The sequence below is a fragment of the Onychostoma macrolepis genome, chromosome 12, assembly GCF_012432095.1.
Source record: "Onychostoma macrolepis isolate SWU-2019 chromosome 12, ASM1243209v1, whole genome shotgun sequence".
Taxonomy (NCBI): domain Eukaryota; kingdom Metazoa; phylum Chordata; class Actinopteri; order Cypriniformes; family Cyprinidae; genus Onychostoma; species Onychostoma macrolepis.
The window spans coordinates 26,999,662-27,023,179 of NC_081166.1; the positions used below are offsets into that span (position 1 = coordinate 26,999,662).

General features: G+C 33.9%; 2 protein-coding genes across 4 annotated transcripts; one reads left to right on the forward strand and one right to left on the reverse strand.

Annotated features, from left to right (window-relative positions):
• The first annotated feature begins 740 nt into the window (after positions 1-740).
• On the forward strand, positions 741-6,692 carry irf3 (interferon regulatory factor 3). The gene is made up of 11 exons (XM_058794455.1): positions 741-1,005; positions 1,259-1,447; positions 2,960-3,137; positions 3,223-3,254; positions 3,369-3,411; positions 3,512-3,577; positions 4,320-4,568; positions 4,663-4,762; positions 4,865-5,142; positions 5,355-5,476; positions 5,934-6,692. Exons 2-11 carry the CDS (start codon positions 1,283-1,285, stop codon positions 6,045-6,047), a joined length of 1,347 nt encoding a protein of 448 aa, XP_058650438.1. The 5' UTR covers positions 741-1,005; positions 1,259-1,282; the 3' UTR covers positions 6,048-6,692.
• Positions 6,693-7,097: 405 nt separating this feature from the next.
• Positions 7,098-17,491, reverse strand: si:dkey-94f20.4 (synembryn-A). Of its 3 annotated transcripts, XM_058794438.1 has the most exons (14): positions 17,265-17,491; positions 16,479-16,564; positions 16,285-16,332; positions 15,683-15,700; positions 14,417-14,503; positions 13,731-14,326; positions 12,215-12,350; positions 11,484-11,672; positions 11,226-11,320; positions 9,899-10,049; positions 8,926-9,021; positions 8,684-8,828; positions 7,867-8,146; positions 7,098-7,782 (listed from the first exon to the last, which is right to left on the reverse strand). In XM_058794438.1, the coding sequence occupies exons 1-14, from the start codon at positions 17,293-17,295 to the stop codon at positions 7,650-7,652; spliced, it is 2,091 nt and encodes a 696-aa protein (XP_058650421.1). In that variant the 5' UTR covers positions 17,296-17,491; the 3' UTR covers positions 7,098-7,649. The 3 variants fall into 3 exon arrangements, with proteins under 3 accessions (XP_058650421.1, XP_058650423.1, XP_058650420.1); XM_058794440.1 differs by lacking the exon at positions 15,683-15,700; XM_058794437.1 differs by lacking the exon at positions 15,683-15,700 and having other exon boundaries at positions 13,731-14,503.
• Between the last annotated feature and the right edge of the window lie 6,027 nt (positions 17,492-23,518).

Below are 23,518 nucleotides of genomic sequence, written 5' to 3' on the forward strand. Positions count from 1 at the left end.
ATTAGCAAATATGCAGTCAAAAAGTACATTGCCACTGAATTACATTATATATATATTTTTTATCACCCTAATGACATTTACACTTAGTTTCATAGACAATTATAAATTAGAACTAAAGTTTTTTAACAGATGGAGAAGGACAGCAGTTTTGATGATTATTCTATAATGTGGAATATAAGTATATAAGAGTTCATTTGCAAAAACATGACTCCGTTTTTAACAATTCTCAGAAATCATGTTTTTTTTCATTGTGCTTTCCAATTAATCTCAATCAAAAATGCAGTTGGGTTATTTTGACTAGGTTAAAAAAAAAACAGCTAACTAACAATAAAAACATAATAACATAATAAAAAACATGTTTTTTGAAAGAAGGGAAGTAGAGCTCTGGAACAAATACATATATATATATATACATATAAATGAATCTGACAAGTGTACTGATTAGGAACATTAAAGTCATTAATACAACATGTTTTACAAAAAAAAATGTCGTTAATGAGTTTTAAGTTGTTCAAACCTATTATGTTGTTTTTTTTATGCTTTATTGTCAACAATAGCATGTACAATGCCATCTCTCACTGTATAACAAAGAACATTTCACGCGCATCAACAAGAAGGAACAAGGAGAAGAGGGTACATAAGCATCAGTTTACAGACAAATATCTATTACACTTCAATTATGTTATTTAATACTTATATCAAAAAGACCAAACAGATTTTCTTTTGAATGGTCGTCTCCGCCATCTAGTGCTCATCTAAGGTAAAACAAAAAACAAAAAAAAACACTTGGAGCTACGTGTGCAATGACGTGAAAATGGGAAATCGAAACTGACATGGATTTCCCGAGTAATGTTTAACACCTGACCGTAAGACACAAACTGTTGAAGTATTAAAGCAGCGCTGACAAGAAAACCCGTCTCAGGGTCCAGACATCTGAAGAGTTCGCTGAAGAACACGACAGGCCACAGAACGCACGGTCGCTTTTCTTTATACGATTAAACAACGGTAAGGCGTTTTTGTTATCATACTTGCATCCATTATATTTATACAGAATGTCTTCCTAAGATAGGTAGTTTTTAAAAATCAAAATGTCAACTGTGATATGTCATAAAGTGTTTATAATTGTATAGTTAACATTAAGTTCATGAATTCAGACGGTGACAGCTGTTTTTTAGGGGTTTTGTTGCAGTTGTGAGAGTTTGTGTATTAATATAAGGATATTTCAGCATGGTTTTGGTTGTGTTGTTTGTTTGTGCAGGTACATTGATGGTTGGATTGAATCATGGCTCAATCAAAACCACTTTTTGTGCCCTGGCTGTATGAACAGATCCAAAGTGGAAGATATCCTGGAGTGTGTTGGACCGATAAAGAACAAAGACAGTTTAGCATTCCCTGGAAGCATGCTTTAAGACAAGACTCCAGCAGTGATGATGTCCTCGTATTCAAGGTGAAAATAAACATTATTTTTTTATTCATCATTAATACATTTCTATGTAGAAGACCCTATTTCAGGACAATGATTACTGTCCCATATTTGTGGCATCCCTTGTGAAAATTAATGTGTTTAATTATATTAAATGTGCACTTGCAATACTTCAATTTTTGTTAAGTATATTTACAAAATATACGTGCAGGTGATGTAATATTTAGGATATAGTGCACTTTGCAATAATGTCAAATTAAAAGTTTCACTTTAAGGTGTTTTTTTGTGCTTGTATGTATTGACTAACATACTAAAACACAAGTACATGATAGTAATTTTAACTGTAGTGTGTTACCACTGTACATTGAAAGGTAATATTTTTAAATGCACTAAATTGCAACATTATATAAATCAATACATTTGTATTTACACATTTGTAGCAGTGTTACAAATGTTTAATGGCAAGTTTCAATAGAAGTTACATTAACATACATTTTTACTGATATACTTGTCAGTGCATTTGGCCATACAGTTTAATCATAAAACAACAGAATTATGAAATTACACATAAAGATGTACTTGCGGAAATGCATTTAATGTACATTTAAACTGTAATATAATTTTAATTTAATTGCAAATAGCGTGCAGGTAAATGTCCGAAAACAAGAATACTCTTAAGTATACTCTTTTAAACCCCCCACCCCCTCTTTTTTTTTAACAAGGGATGGTATTTTACATGAGAAAAAAAGAAGTATTATTATATTATTTCAAGTACCCCAAGGTAATAATAATACTATGGTAATTCAGTGGCATATTTAGTATATTATTAGTACTTAATATTCTACCAAAGAATTACTACACTTTACCGTTACAATCAACATTTATACATTTATATTTATTATAATCAAGCAACACCACATATGTGACCCTGGACCACAAAACCAGTCTTAAGTCGCTGGGGTATATTTGAAGCAATTGCCAAAAATGATCGATTTTTCTTTTATGCCAAAAATTATTAGGATATTAAGTAAAGATCATGTTCCATGAAGATATTCTGTAAATTTCTTACTGTAAATGTATCAAAACTTAATTTTTGATTAGTAATATGCATTGCTAATGACTTCATTTGGACAACTTTAAAGGCGATTTTCTCAATATTTAGATTTTTTTGGCACCCTCAGATTCCAGATTTTCAAATAGTTGTATCTCAGCCAAATATTGTCCTAACCTAGTCCTATCCTAACAAACCATACATCAATGGAAAGCTTATTTATTCAGCTTTCAGAAGATGTATACATCTCAATTTCGAAAAAATTGACACTTAAGACTGGTTTTGTCGTCCAGGGTCACATATTACATTTAATGTACGTAATGCATTGTAGAATTTTTCAAAGTATCTTGGAGTACCAATGTAAATACCTATATCGATATAAATCATTCAGTACAAAAGTATAAATCACAGAACCACGGCATTACCATCAGAGCAGACAGGGTTATAAGTCCCTTTCTTCTGAGATCTGTATTTTGTCCCGTCAGGCATGGGCTCAGACGAGCGCTGCTGGAGATGGCAGGATAAATGGAGATCACTCTGTTTGGAAGAGAAACTTCCGTAGCGCTCTTCGTGCAAAAGGCTTCAAGATGATATTTGACAACAAGAACGATGCCGCTAATCCACAGAAAGTCTATCAGTTTCCATCTGAACCTCATTCTGCAGGTAGGAAACATTACATTTGTGCTCGCTGCAGTTAAGAAGATTGATTGAACTGTTAAATCTGATATTTGTTTCCTCTCCTCTCCAGCTTCGGGGTCCGAGGGCTCTCAAGAGACTGATGTGAGTATCTGTTCCATCACATTTGTCTTTTTTTTTCTTTAAAGCACTCTCAAGCCTCTGGTATCAGATAAGACATACACACACTGACTGGGGAAATTTGTTTTCCATTTTTAGTTCTCACCAGACCTATATGTGAACAACAGCGACGTGTTCTCTAGTAAGACAGCATTTTATACCCAGCCATGCATTTGTTATATAAATTTGTGAGGTAGGCCTTACATTGTGATGACAGTGTGTTTTATTTTTATATTTCGTAGCACATCCACCCCAAGGTTTGGAGCAAGATTTCACAGGACTAAACCTTAAGGAAAGTCCCTCACAAGGTAGATTCAAAATACTAGAAAATATATTGTATTTTCATTATAGCAGGTTGTAGTACAAAGCATTATATGGTATAGATTAATTGATTTGATTACCTTTATTTTAGGTTTTTTTAGTCTCATTATAGTATTTTATACTGTAGTATTATAGAATGTTTTTTACAATCATACCAATAAAGTACTTTTAAATTGAAAAATATGACATTGAAATAGCATTTTATTTAAAAAAAAGAATAGTTTTATGTATTTTTATTATAGAATGATTATATTGTATATTAAAATAAATATACCTACACACTATCTGTCAAATGGAATAATTATTTTGAGATATCTCTTAAGCTCATTTATTTATTTATTTATTTGATTAAAAATACAGTAAAACAGTAATTTTGCCAAATATTATTACAATTTAAAATAACTCTTTTCTATGCGAATATATATTTTTAAAATGTAATTTATTCCCGTGATCTAAGGCTGAATTTTCAGCATCGTTAATCCAGTTTTCAGTGTTACACGATCCTTCAGAAATCACCCTAAATATGTGATAGAAATTACACTTAAAGATATATTCAAATGGAAAACAATTCTTTTAAACTGCAAAAATATTTCAGAACACTGATGTTTTTACTTGATGTAATAAGTGCATCACTGGCGAGCACAAGACACGCATATAATGATTTAAAGGGCATTGTACTGTGTACTGTGTATTGTGTATGTGTACAGTCTTTTCATTTTTGTTTGGAAGTTTGGAATTCAGATCAGTTATATCTGGAGCTCAAAGATCAAGGACTCTTCCAAGAAACCAGTCCATGTCCAGAACCCCAGTATACTGAGCTCAGTTATCAGATAATGGACACTCGTGAGCCCTTTTCCTCACCTGAGGGTGGTGTTGGTGGTTTGGGGCAGATTTCGCCGCCTGAGGGGGCGACAGCTGCGTATCAACCGGATGGTGAAGGTGTGGGTTATCAGGCTTGCATTCCTATGCCAAAACTGGGTAGGTGGATCCTAAGGTCATCACATATTCACATCAATTACTGGTGTTTGATTACTCACACAGATATATTTCTATTCATATGTTTTCCTCACAGAGACATTTTTTCGGATTAAGGTTTATTACAAAGGGAAGAAGGTGAAGGAACAGTTGGTGGAGAATGACACTGGCTTCAGACTGATGTATCAGGGAAACATGTTGGTATTTTTGTACTTGATTCATCGCTGATCTTCAAATTAGCACCGCTGGTTATGTTTCATACAGATGAAAACCTAACAGCATACTGTTAACTCCCACAGGGACGAGTCCAACTTGATGGACAGTGCTGATCTACCAGTGGTCCAACTACCTATTCCAGACGGTATTCTGGATCAGATCCAGGCCAGGCATACAAACGAAATTCTGAACAGTCTGGGGGGTTTGGAGATCAAGAGATTGGATGGCGTGGTTTGGGGTCACCGTTGGGGATTGAGCAGGATCTACTGGGGTCTATGCAAACACGAAAACACCCAAACACCCAGAGAGCTCTCCAAAAACACACCTGAAGCCGTCTACTTCTTCAGAGATTATATATCAGGTGAGTTATTTCTTCCAGGTTATTGACTGAATACATTTTTGAAAATCAAATTGTTACATGATAGAAGTACAAGAATTTACACATGGTTCAGGTAGCATGATTAAATTAAATGAAATTGCGTATTTGTTCAGATATGGTTGATTGTTAGATATGGATGATTCTTGTATGTTAGACTGGTCACTTGGAAGCTGTGCTGGATGTCATTCCTTTAGGTTTGATGGAGTTTATGCAGACAAGCCAAGAATCTCCTTCCTGCACTCTTTACTTCTTTCTGGGAGAGAAGTGGCCCGACCCCAAAATGAAGCCATGGGAGAAGAAACTCATCATGATAGAGGTTAGGACTGAGAAAAATAAGTTTTTTAGTTATTGTTTTAATATTTAAAATGTATATTTGTAATATTTACATATTTAATATAAACCATAAGCCTTACTGTATTATATGCAGATCTCTAAGGCCTCTAAATTATCGACATGATCAAAACATGTCACCTGATTGATAGATGGCACATTTATAGCAAGTATAGTATAATTCTAAAAATGTTGTATTAAATAAAATCTTACTAAGACATATTATTAGGAGATATAGAGTGATTTATGTGCATTTTATGTTTATATGCATTTTAAAAGTCTGACTGATTTACACTACAAGCTATCACAATTTCATCTTACTTCTTGACCATATAAATATCAACGTCTGCACCAAATTTTATATTTTTGCATATAAAATGTATGTTATAAAAATGTATCATGTTTTATTTTCATCTTTCTCATTCACTCTCTCATTTGTTTAGGTTATTCTGACTTCACTGGAGGATTTGAAGACGATGGCTGTTGAAAACGGGGCGTCTTCACTGCAGTCAGTGGAGCTCCAGCTCTCTCTGGAGCAAATGATGGAGTTGTGTTAGAATCAAGAGGAAAGACTTGACTGCACACTAACTGGGCTCCTAAACTGAAGCAGGTTCTTAAACAGTTTACTTAGCGGTGACTCTGCTGTTAATTGTATTTATTGAAGGTGTGTGGACTAACACTGGAGAACAGAATTTCAGCAATGGTACAAAGGAACTGTCAATGATCCTGCAGATAAAAATACAAAGATAAGTTTACAAGTGCAATCATTTTTAAAATAGATGTTGTGTTGTGTACTGTGATGAAATTAAACATTTAAAAACTGCTAAAATCCAAGTCCAGTGTGCGTTTCAAGTCTGTTTTACACTACCGCAGTTCTCTTACACAAAATTGTGAATGATGATGTCTATTTAGTCTTTTCTTGGCCTGAATTTCATTGTTATTGTATCTTTGACAGTAATCTGAACTGTTGTTCCATTTCTTCAGCTTTCTTTTCAGCTGATATGAACGAAGAGGTTTGCACTCAGTATTGTGGTCATGTAAAACCTGAAAATTTCAGGGATTTTTATGTGTTTTCCAGGCCTGTTCTTCAATGTCATGGAAAAGTCAAGAAAATTTCTATTTTACAATACACATTGTTGTGGTTATGCTCTTTTCCAACCATTTCATTGGAAAGATATTGATTTTGAAGAATAAAACCTGTTTGCAAGCCATAATATCAGATTTGTGAGTGAATCATTTTAGCCAGTTCTATACAATGAATCAGTCAAACCGGTTCACACGCAAGTTTAACATTTAATATTCAGCTATGTGGAGAGGGATTTTGCACCAATGAGATTTCACTGTGGGCGGAGCTTCTCAGGGCCACACAACAGAAATAAAAACCAAGAACCCCACAACATGTCCTGCCACCTGTTCAGGACATTAGCGGATACAACTAACTTTTACCACTGATTCTACATTCACAGAACATAAATGAACATTTAAAGAACATAGAGTCCTTCACAACACATAAATGCATCGACTAATTGAATAATTATGATGTAATCTTTATTATTTACATATACGCTACCTTTCAAAAGTTTGGTAAGATTTTTTAATGTTAATGAAAAAAAAGTATCTTATGCCCACCAAGGCTGCCTTTCTTTGATTATGAAATGCTGTAAAAATTGTGGAATATTAGTACAATTCAAAATATTCTATCTTAATGTTATTTTGAATATATTAATATTTTAAACTGTAATTTATTCCTGTGATCAAAGCTGAATTTTCAGCATCATTACTCCAGTCTTCAGTGCCATGTGTTCCCTCAGAAATCATTCTAATATGCTGATTTGCTGCTTGAGAAATATTTCTGTTTATTATCAGTGTTGAGAACATTTGTGCTGAATATTTCTGTGGAAACTGAAATACATTTTAATATTTTACCTTCTGTAACATTACAAATTTTGATGAATTTAATGCATCCATGCTAAATAAAAGTATTCGTTTATTTAAAAAAAAAATCTTATTGATCCAAACTTTTGAGACCGGTTGTGCGTTAATTAATTAGATATATTCAGGTAATATTTAAGGGTATGTCCAGGTGAGGTTATGTGATAAACTGTTAAAACTAGATATTATAATATTAAATTATTATTATTATTTTATCTAGTCAGTTTCTACTCCACGTTCTCCAGGTCATCATCATGTTCTTCCTCCGATTTCTTCTGCTCCACCGAAAGGTTCCTGAGCTCCGACAGCGGCACCAGCTGACCTTCTTCGTTCAATCCCATTGGCTGAATCATATTATCCCTGTTTAGGAAAAGATATGTGAGTATTAAAGCAGTATGTATGTACAGATCTTTACTGGTGTTTTCAGTGCTTTAAGTTCCTTACTTTGAGAGTTTGTTAAAAAGACTGATGAGCCGGTGAGCCTCCTCCTCTTTCTCCTCCTCTGTCATTCCCTCCATCGGATCGGGCTGCTCCTCCTCCACCTGTCCCGTCACTGGATTCACTCGGTCTTTAATCTGACGGTACTCCTCGGTGTCCGAGTCCGAATCGCTAGAGTACTGTGTGCCTGATGATGTGGCCTTTGACCTTTGACCTCCTAGCAAGCCTCTAGTGGCCAGGAGCCCAGCGGCATTCCCATATCCAGAGTACTTCACGAAACGCCTCACTGGAGCATCCGGGGGGAAAATACATTGACTCTTACAAATAAAAGGTCTTTATTGGCACCTATGGTTCTAGAAAGAACCTTTAACCTCTATGGAACAAAAGGTTCTTTATAGTTTGTTCAGGTTATTAAAATGGAAAGAAAATAATACAATTGTTAAATCTTAATGCTAATAAAATATGAAATATTACAATAATATTAAATACTAAATAATAAAAAAAAATATTTTTTTATTTTTTTAATATGGAAGAAAATAAAAAAAATACAAAATTAAAAGGTAACTGAATTTCTATTTCACAATTCGGCCTCACAATTTCAGAACTGCGAGATACAAATGAGCAATTCTAAGAAGAAAAGTCATAATTGTGAAATAAAAACTTTTTTTATATTTTATTTCATGGCAGAAACTGAATTGCAAGATGTAAACTCAGATGGCATCATTGCAAAAAACAAAAGAACTTATGTGTTATGTGTTTTTGGAGGGAAATTCAGTATTTTTTCAGAATATTGAGAGGTATTTGTGGTTAATATGTGTGTTACCGTTCTCTTTGCACAGCACGAAGAGCAGGTCAGCAGCGCAGTGTTTGAGCTCAGTGTCCAGGTGTGTCATCAGTCTGACCAGACGATTCCTCAAGGTGTTTCCCTCCTCAGGTTTAGTGCTGGCATCTCTTAATGGAGGCAGGATCTGCACTCAATAAAAAAAGATAAAATTTGATAAAAAAACAATACAAGTATTTTTAGACAGTGTGTTTCCTGATAATAATGTAAAACAGCAATCATGCCTGTTGTCTGAGGTAGTGTCTTGTGTCTCTGTGAGCTCTGGAGCATTCGGTCAGTAAATTCAGCACAGGGGTCAGTCTCTCTTTGACCTTTTCACCCTGCATGTGAAACGCCACGGTGTTAAAACAGTCACAAATAACAAGCATAACATCATTTAAAAAAATCTTTCCCTCTGAGGTTCACTATTAAAGACCAGGTTTTATTGTGGAAAAAACTATATAAAAATTGTTATAAATAGTTTTTTCCTTCTTTCTCCATCCTTTCTAACCCTTAGAATTAAATGCTCAAATTTTAACAAAATGAATAAAACTGCATTAAAAATTACTACAATTCTAGCATTCATTCTGTTTGGGGTCAGTAAGATTTTTTTTTTTTTTAAATTAATAAATTAAGAGATTTTTATTCAGCAAGACTGCATAAAATTGATCAAAAGTATCAGTAAAGACATTTATAATGTTACAAAAGATTTTTGCTGTTAAATGATGTTCTTTTGAACTTTCTACTCATGTTTTTAACGCTGATAATAATCAGAAATGTTTCTTGAGCAGCAAATCAGCATATTAGAATAATTTCTGGAGGATCATGTGACACTGAAGATTGGAGTAATGATGCTGAAAATTCAGCGTTGCATCACAGGAATAAATTACAATTTAAAATATATTATAACACAAATTTGTTCTTTTAAATACTAATAATATTTCACAACATTTCTGATTTTATGTATTTTTTTGATCAGATAAATGCAGCGTGAGCATAAGAAATTTACCTTTCAAACTTTTGTTAATAATTAGTATTAAGTCTCTTTAAGGCGGAAATTAGATTTAGCATTTCCTTGTCTGCTGCCTTTCACATGCAGCACAGTTCAGGATAGTTTGGAGCTGAAAGTTACAGTCTGGAAATTACAGTGTGTTTTCTAGATTAATGAATGAAATATGATTCATGATAATCTATCCTTTTCTTTCACTCTCTCTTCACCTGCTCCAGTTTTCTCTCCATGTACATGAGCAGGTTGTGCACACAGTCCATGTTGGCTCCATTCATCTGGTGTGAGTCTGGAGCCAGAGGCACAGATACCAGAACGTCTAGACAGCTCAACGGGAGAGCAGACAGCATATTCGCTGCATGCCTGAGAACACGAGAGAGAGATCAGGACAAGCGTGTGATGAAATCATTCCCTGTGTCAGTTTATAAATCGAATAGAAATGTACAGCATGTACATAAATGGTTCATATGACTGGAGATGATAGAGAAAAGCAGACCCAGACAAACATGGCTTCCAGAAGAAGGAAGAGCCTGTGCTCATCACGGTGACACTGGCACAGTTGAGGCACACTGGCTAAAGAGGCCTACATACTGTGGTCAATTTAGAGATATGAGAGAGAGATACTTTGGAAAAAGTCACATCTAATTCCTCTTTTTTTTTAACTGCTACAAACAGATCAGATGCAGGTGTTACTGAGGGAAGACGGTTACACATCTGTCAGCCAAATTAATATGTGCACTACACATGTAATCTGATTTTCATATTCACTAGTCTGTTATTGCCTGCACAACACTTAAGTCTTAATGTGTTTTATAATTGAATTTAATTTAATTTGCAATTATTATTCTATTATTATTTTGGAGTCTTATTTTCATCTTTTTTTCTATTATCTTTAAATTCTTTGTCTTGTGTGTGTGTTTGTCTTAGTTGTGTCAGTCATTGTCTGTGTCAGCCAAATTAATGTGCACTATACATGATTCTCATATTTAATCTATTTACTGCCTGCAAAATTGTACATATTGCAATTATTATTCTATTATTATTATTTTTGGAGTTATTTTTTTTACTATTTTAAACTATGTTTCACTTCTCTCTCTCTCTCTCTCTGTGTGTGTCTTGATCTTGTCAATTATGCTAATAAAGTACTTGCATCTGTCAGCCAAATTAAAATAATGTGATCTGATTATTAATTCACAACTGTTTAGACATAATTTAATTTAATTTATGTTGCAATTATTATTCTATTAATATTATTTTAATAATATTAATATTATATTAACAATTATTTTATTCTATTTTTTACTGTTCTATTATCTTTCACTTCTTTCTGTGTATTTTTTGTCTTGATCTTGTGAATCATGCCAGTAGAGTGTTCGGATATTTAAATTATATTTGACTTCCACTTTTGAGTGGAACGAGTCGAAAGTATCAACATTTTTAATTAGTGGAAAATGAATACTACAGATGCTGTTGACTAGGCTTTCCTTACATTTTTAAGTATTTATTATAGAACAATCAACAATATTTATCAACACTAACCCCTTTAACTCATCTGCAGCTTCCTCCTCCTCACAGGACACCATCAGACAGTGACGCAAAACTGCAGCCAGGTGGCGATAGAGAGACGCATCTCCCTGACAGACACAAAGAGAGCCTTGAAGTCTTCCATCAGTTCATTCAGCACACCGTGTGGGTTTTTAATTACAGTACTATAGCATCACCGTGTGACACACCGTGGTACCGTCATAGTAACTGTCTGTAAGGGAGGTGAGTGTGATCATGTCTGCATACACTCACCTCTTCAGGTTCCTGAGTGTGTGTGCTGTGTGTGATATTAAAAAGGATCTTGAGGGCCTCCTGAGCCTGCTGTGAGTCCTCCACACTTATAGGAGGCGCTGTAGGATCCAGCACGACCTCGTACTCTTCCTTCCACTGTACTGATAAACTCTTCTCCAGCACTGTGGTCAACAGCGGCACTCCTCCCTCCTGCAAATTAAGAAGAGGTCAATGCATATACATTAAAACAGTTTGGGGTTGGGATATTTTAATGTCTTTGGAAAAAAAAAAAGAACAAAAAGTCTGTTCTGCTCACCAAGGCTGCATTTATTTGATCCAAAATACAGTTCAATTTTGAAATATTATTACAATGTAAAATTATACATATGCAAACGTATTGTAATATGTAATTTATTCCTGTGATCAAAGCTGAATTTTCAGCATCATTACTCCAGTCTTCAGTGTCACATGATCCTTCAGAAATCATTCGAATATGCTGATTTGCTGCTCAAGAAACATTTCTGATCAATGTTAAAAACAGCTGTGCTGCGTGAAACTGTGATACATTTGTTTTTCAGGATACTTTGATGAGTAGAAAACATTAACATTGTAATATTATAAATGTGTTACCTGTCACTTTTAATCATTTAATGCATTCTCACTGATCCCAAATGTTAGTGTACATGATATAATAGCAGATTTGCTGAAAATGTACTAAAATATTAGAAAATAGAAGAAGAAAAAGTAGATACTTGTTTCAGCTGTGCTCTGAGTTCAGGTCTCAACGCTGTCAGTAAAAACATCAACCGAAGTGTGTAAAACTGACCACAAGGAGAAGATGTGGACTGAAACTCCTTATTTAGCTTTTCTGTCAGACCACAGAGGAGACTGAAAAACAGCAAACAGTTGGAAAAAAGAGAAAACAGCTTGTGATATGCAAATATTGCAAATATATTTAGTTTAATTGAATACGGTGTTCCCCAAAACACTTCAGTAACACATAAAATGTATGAATTTCATTGCATTAGCTCATATGCCTTTTTTTAAAAAAAATTCAAAACTAACTTTACTTAGCGATTCCAACAATGACTTGTAACTCAATGGTCAAACTTTCACTGGTTAACATGAAATCGCAGATGGAATCCAGTCATAAAAAAAAAAAAAAAAAAGAATTTGGAAAAATGTAGATGTTTAAATCAAAAGTAGGGCTGTACAATAAGTGCATGTTAAACAGAAAAAATGTGATATTTTTGAATATGAAGTTAAAAATGTGAATTTAGACCTCCAGATCTACTCTGAGAGTCACTTCATCAACATTTCACCATTTCATTTGATAAAGCTTTGGTCAGAAAGACGCTCAAAAGTCTTCAATATATAATCCACCAAAACAAAAGTTAGGTTTATCTCTAAGAAATTATGACACAAATACATTACTGTTGACAGGGGCGCTATGGTTTCTGGGACCCCTGGACAGCATATTCTCTCGGGCCCCTGCTTTCCGGGGGGTGAGTGGGTGATCGTGAGGGGCCCCCCTCCATCGTCGGGCCCTTAGATTCGTCCTACACCCCCACCACCCCTTACGGCGCCCCTGACTATTGAACACTAAAATGTACTTCTCAGAGTAATAATAATAATTATAATATTTTTCTTCTATTTAAAGAGTAGATATCTGTTCTGCCAAATTTTGCCACCTTTGTTTGCCAAAAAAGAAAGGAACTGTTCAAATTTTATTTGATTACATTCTTAAAAGACTAATTAAGTTGTTTTAGTTGTTTTACACATTCATTTGATTACCAACATTTTTGATAATAAATTTGTATTAAATCCTAAAATACAGAATATAGAAAATTTCAAACAGATGACACGGAATTTCTATAAATAAATAAAATAAATAAAATTTCATAGGGCACTATCACTGTAATAATAATAATGAATTAGAAAATTGCTAACATTTTATGTCATTTTAATAACATTTTAATTCTAATCTTTTTGATTATTAAAGTCTAATTAAACCATTAAAACAGAATCTGGAAAAATTAAAATGGAATACACAGAATAAATAAAGTTAATGCAACTTTTTATCACAAGTTAAACCCCTGCTGGTAGATGTCGTAACTACACACTTTGACAGCAAAAAACCTCTTTCTGCACAGGCAATCCAAAAGGAGCTTTGCATAGTGAGGGAACCACAAATTTCATTTGCATTCTTCACAGAACTCATGAGGAAGGACGTTAGAATTTGAAACTGTAAGTCGAAATGGCTCGAACCTGAGTTCGCTGGCTCTCTCTTGTGCCCAAGCACTATTGTAAACAATGTTACAGAAGATTTTCATGACTTCCTTCCTGTCGACTTCATCATCGACCTTTTCTTCTTTTTCCTCCTCTTCCTCTCCTTCTCCCAGGCTTCCTCTGCTGTCTCTTTTACCAGGCGTGAGAGCTTTGAAGACGCTGCTCCTCCTGCGAGAAGGTCCGAGGCTCATGTTTGAAAACGTGCTGGCCTTGCGATCGCCACACCAATTGCTCTGGACCCAGACCACAGGGTCATTCACATCACTGCATACGGCCCCAGAACCGTCGTCTTCCTCGCCACCGTGATCATCCTCGTCCGCTCGACCCAATTTGCTCTCAGAAATAGCCTCGATGATGTCATTATAGGGGTCAGCGTCACCGTCGGTGTCTTCTTTGGGAACGGGTGCGTTGCTGATGCCGCCCAGGTGTGCTAGAGTGAGAAGCGCTCTGTCAGTGATCAGAGGGCCCAAAACCTTTTTGTCCCTTGAGAGAATCCGTAAGGATCTCAGGCATGCTTTCAGCACACGCCCTTGCGGTTCAGTCTGGAGGAACCTGATCAAAACCGTAGCCAGAGCCTGGGGGATTGAAACAAATGAAACAAAGGCAGAAACTGGTTTTAAAATTAGGTTTAGGTGTGTATTTGTTTTTATAAGAGTCAAGGTTACCTGTCTCAAAATGACTTCTGGGCTGCTGGATTCATCATAGTCTGAATCTGAGTCTGACACATAATCCCGCACTTTATTCTTTCGGAACTGCAGAGAACAAAACAACAAAGCAAAGTATTGTGGGAACATACCGCAAGTTATGGGTGTCGCTAGCAATGCAGAAATTGTACACCTTTAACCCTCTGGTGTTCCTCACTTGCGGAATAGTGCGAAAATGAAAATTGTGTCATGATTTACTCACCCTCCTGTCGTTTCAAACGTGTATGAGTTTCTTTCTGATGTTGAACACAAAGGCATTTGTTTGCCAAAAATGAATGGAATTGTTCAAATTACATTTTAAAAGATTAATTAAATTAAATTAAAGTTTTTAAAGTTTTCTGCATTCATTACCAAAATGTTTAATAATAGATATCTGTGTGTAAATTCTTAAAATACTTAAATTTTATTTAAAAAAATCGGAAAAATCTAAACAGAATACAGATTTTAGGAAAAAAATTAAATGGGTGTAGGGCCCTACATGATTGTTTTACATGAGTTTGGCTGAACAAAGTAATTATGTCTATATAAAATAATACAAATATTAGATAAACATTGCATATTATTGTCAATTAATACAATTAAAAATCCTATGCAGATTGCTGCCATCTGGTGGGAGTGAAATAGAAAATCATATGTAATACCATGATGCAACCACTAGATGCCTTTATAGCCTTTTATTTAAATATACACCCCTAGTTTCTTGTAAGCATTTTGAGACATAATTACTTACTTTGATTAGATTAGCATTTGGATGTACATTTAGAAATGATCCATTTCAGCATGATTTGTAGATTATACCTCCCCCTCCCTATATGGCTCCATATTTTTGTATTTTCTTATTAATTCCTATGGCGATTATATTTGACCACGGAGATGACAAGTGTGACTACTGTTTAAAGACCATTTAGTCTTTTATATAGCAAGTGCCACAAAAAAAATAAAAATAAAGTCACAAAATTTGTATCATTCTGATAAAATTAAATAAAACAAAATAAACAGCACTTGCATATTATTGCTCTTTTGTTAGTATTGATTGCTTCTATTAAATGTAAATGTGAACTAAACCTAACTAAACTAAAATAAAATAATTCAGAGTGTAAGATTTTTCAGTTTAAAATGGCTGAAGACCACCAGAGGGTTAAAAACGGTCAAATCCTTTTCGGGATGTCAGTAGCCTTAGGATATTCAAGAGAGTATCTTTAAAAAAAATGAAAAAGAAAACTATACCTCTTCCAGCTCCAGCCTCTTTTCAGATTGAACAAGCAGCCAAACAATAAGAAAGTTATTCAACCAACCCAAAAGATAACACAAAGAAAATATGTATTCTGTCAAATGTGTGTATAAGTGTGAGTTTTTTGTTTTAACAATCAGTAACAGAGCTAACCGACCAGGAAGAGAGAAATATATCCCGGATAGAGATATAATGTTGAGTTTTCATCCAAACCATCATTTTGGTAGAAATTGAAATCTTAATGTAAAATCAGCATCACATTCAATTCACATTGTTTTTTGTTGAAGTTTCAACAGTGTCTCAACATTTACTGAGGATGCAAAATTGATACTAAATCAGCAGCATCACTTTGTAATGTTAATTCAATGCAATTAAGGTACACACATCAACGCTGACTTGCTATCCGGGATGGATTTAGTTGGGAGATTATGGTCTAAATATTAATGAGCTGCAGGCCGAGGATCAAGTCAACTGCAGTATCAGCAAACAGCTGAGGACACGCAGGAATATTTCCTGTTTCTATGGCATTCATATTCAGAAATATTAAATATGTGCACAGTTAGAGACCAATGTGTAACTGCACTCAAATATCTCTTACTTTTCTTCTCTCCCTCTCCTCCAAATCATAGAAGAAACACTGTGCATACTAGAAGAGAGCGAAAATGCTGAATTAGAAAAGAGCAGTTACATAATACACAGTTCTGAGTACACAACAAAGTAGATTGTTTGGTAACGACACGGTTTTGGATCGACTGGACTGAATGTAATCAGTCTTTAGTTAATTGTAAGTACCTCTCGATTAAATTGCTGTAGTTCTGCCCTCAGTCCTTTCTGATCGTCCTCTCTGATACACTCGATAATCCTCTCTATATTCATCACTGCACAAAAACACAAAAGCACGCACATACATAAACAATAAATCGTTTGTCAAAAACATCTAAGGTGGGGCACAGAAATCTGAAATGTTTAATGTAAAAAAATAATAAAAATATTTTTGAATTCACTAATCAAAACTAATAAATTATTGTTCTGTGTAATCAATCCATTATTAAAGCAAAAAAAACCAAAACAAAATATTCTATTACAATAACATTGTCATTTAAATTTTTTTTTATTTTCTATTAAAAATGTATAATAAACAAATGTAATGATTCATTTAATGCAATAGATGTAATCATTTGTAATTTACATAATAAATTTTAAATAATTTATAAATAAAATATATTGTATATATTTACTATATAAAATGTAATCACAAATTACATTCTGAAATATAACATATTCAATTCAATTTTGATTCAGAATTAATAATAAATGCAATACATGTAATCAATTAATAATTTGTCATTTACATATAAAATGTAATTTTATAAATGTAATATTGCAATATATATATACATATATATATATTTAAACAGACTTTTACATTTTTATATTAATAATAGAAATGGCAAAATAGAATCCTTGTCAAGACACGAATGTGAAATTTCCATATCAAAAACAATTCAATTCCAGATTTTCTTCCACTTCAACCAAAACATGTGTCTCCTTAATATTTGCATCCGTTCATCCTCTTACCTGTGAGCGTGTCTTCACCTGAGCGTGCCATGCAGGATGCAGTGTTCTGGAGCCTTAATCTTTAATTTCTGTAGGATTTGAATCAGTCGCTCAGTCGCTCAGTCGCTGTGATTCTCTCTCTTTAGCTGCAGGCCTTTTATCTAGCTCTCTCGCAGTTATTTTCTGTCTCTGCTCCCGTTTGTCTGTAATCCTGCAGTGCATTAGTTATGCTCTAATCCTTTAATGTCTTTTCACTTCATCTCTGTTCACTCACACTATAAATAACCTTACAGCAGATCCAGTCCATGTGCAGAGACATACAGTAACCACACGGTGGCCGTTCAATAGAAAACCGTGACATGATGACAACTGACTGCAAACACGTAATTAACGTAATTATGAATCCATAAAAAAATTTATAGCCAAGATAACAAACTGTAAACAGACAAAGCTGCTTTGTTATTGTTTATTTTATAAATTAATACATTTTGTTATGTGCGTTCCATCATCTTTATTGTTCCATTATTTTTATTTCAATTTTCGTCTTAGTCATTTGAACTTAAACTGATTTCAGTTAGTTGGCAAGACAGGTTTTAGTTTTAAATAGTTTTAGTTTTTCCCAAGCCATAGTTAAAATTTTATTTAGTTGATTTAAAATAAATGAGCATTTATTATTTAATAAACAACTCACCGCATTACAAAGGTTTTAAAAGGTATAATCTTTATTCAATGTTGTCTTTTTACTTATGGTCTCTTTTCCCTTTTAAACACACACATGCACAAAACATTTTAACCATAGTTTCAGCTTTTCCTAAGCCATAGTTAAAATTGAATCATGTTGACTTAAACTACCAGTTATTCTATTACGAAAGATTCAATTGTTGGAAAAAATGTCAACATTAATTATCTTGATAAAGTACAGTTTCAGTCCACAGTACATTATAAAGGAAAATCAGCTACTTTATTTCTTCCCAGAAGGCCAAGTTATGATTGCAATTCTGATTTGCAAATGTTAATAATATAATACTGGGTTATTAAAGGATATTTTATCCATATGGTACATGTTAGAGGCATGTATTACTACATTTAGCTCATATGGGTCATATAATAAAAGGCTGTGGCATTTCCATCTGTGTGTGTTATGTGAATGTACATTTAACATAGTGAGTACATTAAAACAGTACCGAGCGCTTGTGAATCTGTCATGTAACTGAGCCAATGTGTTTCCTGACAGGACACACATCAGTACACCCAGTGGCACTGATGGGCAATCAACAACAGGATGTGTGTGTTAAAGATAGGGAAATGTTTGAAATGATACACACAGCAATTCACATGAGAATAAACCCCTGTCACCTTTCCTTATCGCAACAAACTAGCGTACACAAGCATAAATCACAATATGTGCTCAAACAACAGCACCTCTTCTGCTCTTAATCAAGCGTTACTCAAATCCTGCATCCACACCTGCCATTTACATCCTGTTGACAAGCTCCGCCGGAGCAAGAAGTGATTGTGTCATGCTCAGTGAGTCAAGAGGAATAGAGGTGAATCTGATTAAAAGTCACAAACATCTGTCAATTGTTACCAGGAACAAAAATAATAATATAATATAATATAATATAATATAATATAATATAATATAATATAATATAATATAATATAATTAAATTAAATTAAATTAATCAAATCAAATCAAATCTTATGTAGTGTATGTTCTATTTTTAGGAGATTTTAAAGCCAGTAACTTCACAATACATTTACATTTTACTTTTAATCATTTAGCAGACATAAATTATAAATGTAAGATTATAAGATTCCTAAGAAGGTGAGTGACTTTTATGATGTCTATGGGCTGCTGGAGTAAATGTTGTTATTGGTTTCAGAGTCTCATAGGAATCACAGCTATAATTATACCTGGTTGCTGGTCAACGATTCATTCTGGCCTGACTATCACTGACTCGGAGAGATAATGTTTTAGAAAATGACAACGGTTTACATGAATACGTATGATTTTTTGGCAACATTTTGATCAATCAACTGTCATGCCAATAGATGAAATGCAAAGTGTGGCTTGGTCTTGATGACTTTTTCTTCTATCAGGCCTACATCTATACTACACAGAAAAGGATTTATCATTAAAATATACATAAGCCGAAATTTGAGAACAAAAGTATAGTCGTATTTGTTAGGATGTTTGTGTCCCATCTGAAGCCAGTGCAATTCATGAACTAATAGTAATCTTTTGAATTAGCTTTTATTTTTATATTTTCATTACATTTAGTTTAAGTAATTATGTTATATGCCTTTTTAATAGTTGTACCTTTAGTTAACTATAACAACACTTATTGATGCTACCCAAAATGTTAGAGTGTGAAATGTAAATGTCTTGCTAGTAGTATAAAATATATATTTTATAAATAAATAACATGTATAAACATTTCTTTAACATGATTATAATAACATTTATGTAGAAATAATCTATTTATTTATGCAGAATACTGATTAAACAGGAAAATGCAAGAAAATCAACATTCTTTACTGGAATATGTGGCTCTGTGAAGAATCTTTAACATCCACAGAATCTTTCCATTCCATAAAATGTTCTTCACACTTAGAAACAAACAAAAAAAAACTGGTTCTTTTAAGAACTGTTTGCTGAAAGGTTCTTTGAAGAACCCAAACTAATTCTTCTGTGGCATCACTGCAAAAACACCTTTTTGGAACCTTTATGTTTAATGGTGTGAAGACCTATATTTAATATCAATCAGTCTTTGAGTTTGTTTAAACCATAAATCACTAGTATTATTTTGTCAGCTGCAGAAATGGTCTGTTAATAAGAAGGCCAAAGCACATTAGGCCTCCGGAAATGTACCACTTAAGATGCACGCCACAATTCCACACAGTTCTTTCCATGACCTGCTGCATATCAATGTCACGGTCACAAGAAAACAGCAGGAAGGCATATACAAACTAGAATAATAATGTAAACCGAGTCAGGTGAATTATGTGTTTCTGTCCTCTATCTAACAAGCCATCACTATATGATACGTGTTTGTATATGGCGTACATGAATGTTCGCAGGTGGCACTTGGTGACACAACAGCTTGAGGATCCCAGCAGCTCCTCAGACTGGGAAAACAACTCCAGATGTCCAAAGCAGGAAAAGCACACAATAGAGTCTATAGGGAAACAGTGAACAAGCACGAAGGGGGAAAAACTAGGTAGTCAAGAAAAGAGGATGAGAATAGGGCAAAAGGGCTCTCCTTTATATAGCTGAATTCAAATGACACCTCAAAATTCCTGGAAGTTCCTGACTGTCTGAAAAGGTTTTATTTGGAGACCACGTTGAGAGAGAGACCTCATGTCATCCGAAAAAAATTCTCGCTTTGGAATACCGATGGGAATGAACAGAACTGGAGGGGATCTGAAGTGCCAAGGGCATGGAAAAAAAAAAAGACGAAAGAGATGGAAAAAGTCAGGGGAACAAAACGGCAGGAAAAGTGGAGCGATAAAGGAAAGCTTGTGTGTGAGGAGGGGCTATTTTAAGAGATGGCTTTCCGGCAGGTGAGAAAACTGAAAAAAACCTTTCAGGAACAAACAGTCGCTTGAGACGTAATAAGGAGGTGAGTCACAAGAAGGGGGAGGTACTCGGTGCAGCGATGTTAGACAAAGAAACACATAAAATACATACAATCGGCTACAGCAATGTACCTGTACCAGTTTAAACAGAGATGCAGAGTTGTCCATTAAGAAAGAAGGTATAACTACAACTATGTAGATTGTAAATCTACTGTAATTGGCTTTGAGGACACACCTTCTGACTTAACTCCGCCCCCTTCCCTCTGTCATATAAATACAGAGGAAAAGGAAAGTCTTAGACAGAGTGGAGCATATTTCATTCTTCTCATCAGCGCGATATCGCTTCTAAGGATTGATGGTCAGGACAAAAAGCTTTCTCAAGTGTCTCCCTTCCATGCAAGGTAAGGCATGTTTTTGTAATGTGTAATATTACTGTTTATATTTTTATTGAGGTTATTATTGTTAAATAAAAAACACAAAAAATGCTTGAAATAAAGTAAACAAATAAAATAACTGAAATAAAATAAAATATATAAAAACACTTATATATAAAAAAAAGAAAAAGCTGAGCCAAGTTAAAATTTTAAGGCAACCAGCTTCAGCAGATATTTGAGTTTTCTCAACTTGTTGTTTTAAGTTTATACAACAAAAATTTGAGAATCTCCCACAAAAACAAGTTCAGCAAACTCAAAAATCTTCTTAAGTTTTTTTTTTTTTTTTACAGTGTAATTTTAGATCGTTGCCAAGGCATCATTTCATTTAGTTTCTAAATTCTTTTTTTTTTCTTCTATTGAACACAAAAGAAAATATTATGAAGAATGAGGGTAACAAAACAATCGATGGTAGCCATTGACTTCCATGGCATTTTTTTCCTTACAGTGGAAGTCAATGGCTATGGTTACAAACATTCTTCAAAATATCTTCTTTTGTGTTCAAAAGAAAAAGGAAACTCTGAAATAACATGAGGGGAAATTGTTATTTTTTGGGTGAACTTTGTCTTAAAACTGAATAAAATTAACACTTAAAAAAAAACTATATACATATTTTTAAAAATCAAATAAAAATGACAAAAACACACAACAAAATTACTAAAACTTTAACTATATTAAAATAAAAATAGTCAAAATATTAACAAAACTATATCACACACACACACACACACACACACAAGCTTATTTATTGTATATATAGACATATTGACCTAAGGCCTAAATGTTTATATATAATACATTTATATTTATAATAAATTGTGTGTAATTTACATCTCTATTAGGTCATACCATTATGGAAGTGGCTGTTTTGCTGTTGCTGACTATACCAATGAGCACAACCACACCAGTGAGACAGACACGGAGGTGCGTTTTCTATCAATACACACACACACACACACACACACACACGCGCTGTATATTCACACAGTTTATTCACTGTCACATGTATTTTTAAACAGGACACAGACAGAAAGCCTCTCATTAGTGAAGAGCATACAGAGGTCAAGAGACGTGACCTTGACTGACACTGGCAGAGAGACTCCATCAGCGGAGACCAAAACCACCAGAAAACCAGATCTAAAACCAGCCTCTTCTCTGCTTCTACAAACCATCCTTCAAAAAGCCAGAGAGTAAGTGAGAGCTAAACATGAAAGAATATGAAAGAATCAGTATGATTTTTTTTCCCATCTCACCAGGCTGCAATTATTTGATCAAAAATACAGTAAAAACAGTAATATTGTGAAATATTATTACAATTTAAAATAGCTTTGTTCTGTGTGAATATATTTTAAAATGTAATTGATTGCTGTGATCAAAGCTGAATTTTCAGCATCATTACTCCAGTCTTCAGTGTCACATGATTCTTCGGAAATCACTCTAATATGCTGATTTGCTCCTCAACAAACATTTCTGATTATTATCAATGTTGAAAACAGTTGTTCAATATTTTTATGGAAACCCGGACGGAAGGTTTAAAAGAGCAGCATTTATTATTTGAAGTAGAAATATTTTTTAAATGTCTCTTAGAAATGTTTTCTGTCCCTTATTTGATTAAATTAAACGCATCCTTGCTGAATAAAAGAATTATGATCTTTAAACCCAAAACTTTTGAACGGTGTGCATATATAAATATAAACATATATACTGTATTTTTGTGTTGTTTTCTTGGGATTTAAGTTAATATCAAATATCAGTTACACACATGAATTCACATTTGTCTCGTCTCTCTGCAGAAGGCGAGCAGCTCAGAGAGGTTGTCAGCTTGGGACATGTCAGGTACACAACCTGGCGAGCAAGTTATACCGAATGGGTCAGAGCAACGGAAAAGACGAATCCAAAAAGGCAAATGACCCAACAGGATATGGACGCTAAGAATACACATCACAGATGAGCTTCTGCTCATTCATCAGAGAGAACAGAATGTAGTTGACTGGTACTGCTCAGAATGTTGCTATTAAAAAAAAAAAGAGTTCAAATAAGTTAACTAATTTGTATATTGTATTAATTAATTAACTAAGATATTGCATGTCTTTGATAGACTTTGTTTAGGCTGCTCTTATTGTATAAAGGTTATATGTATTCTATTTAAAAAATGTACATAAAGGTGACAAAAGTACTACTATCAATAAATAACATTTATGGTCTACAGTTTGTGTTGTCCAACAATATAACATATTTACTTTGCGCTTGTGAGTATAAAGG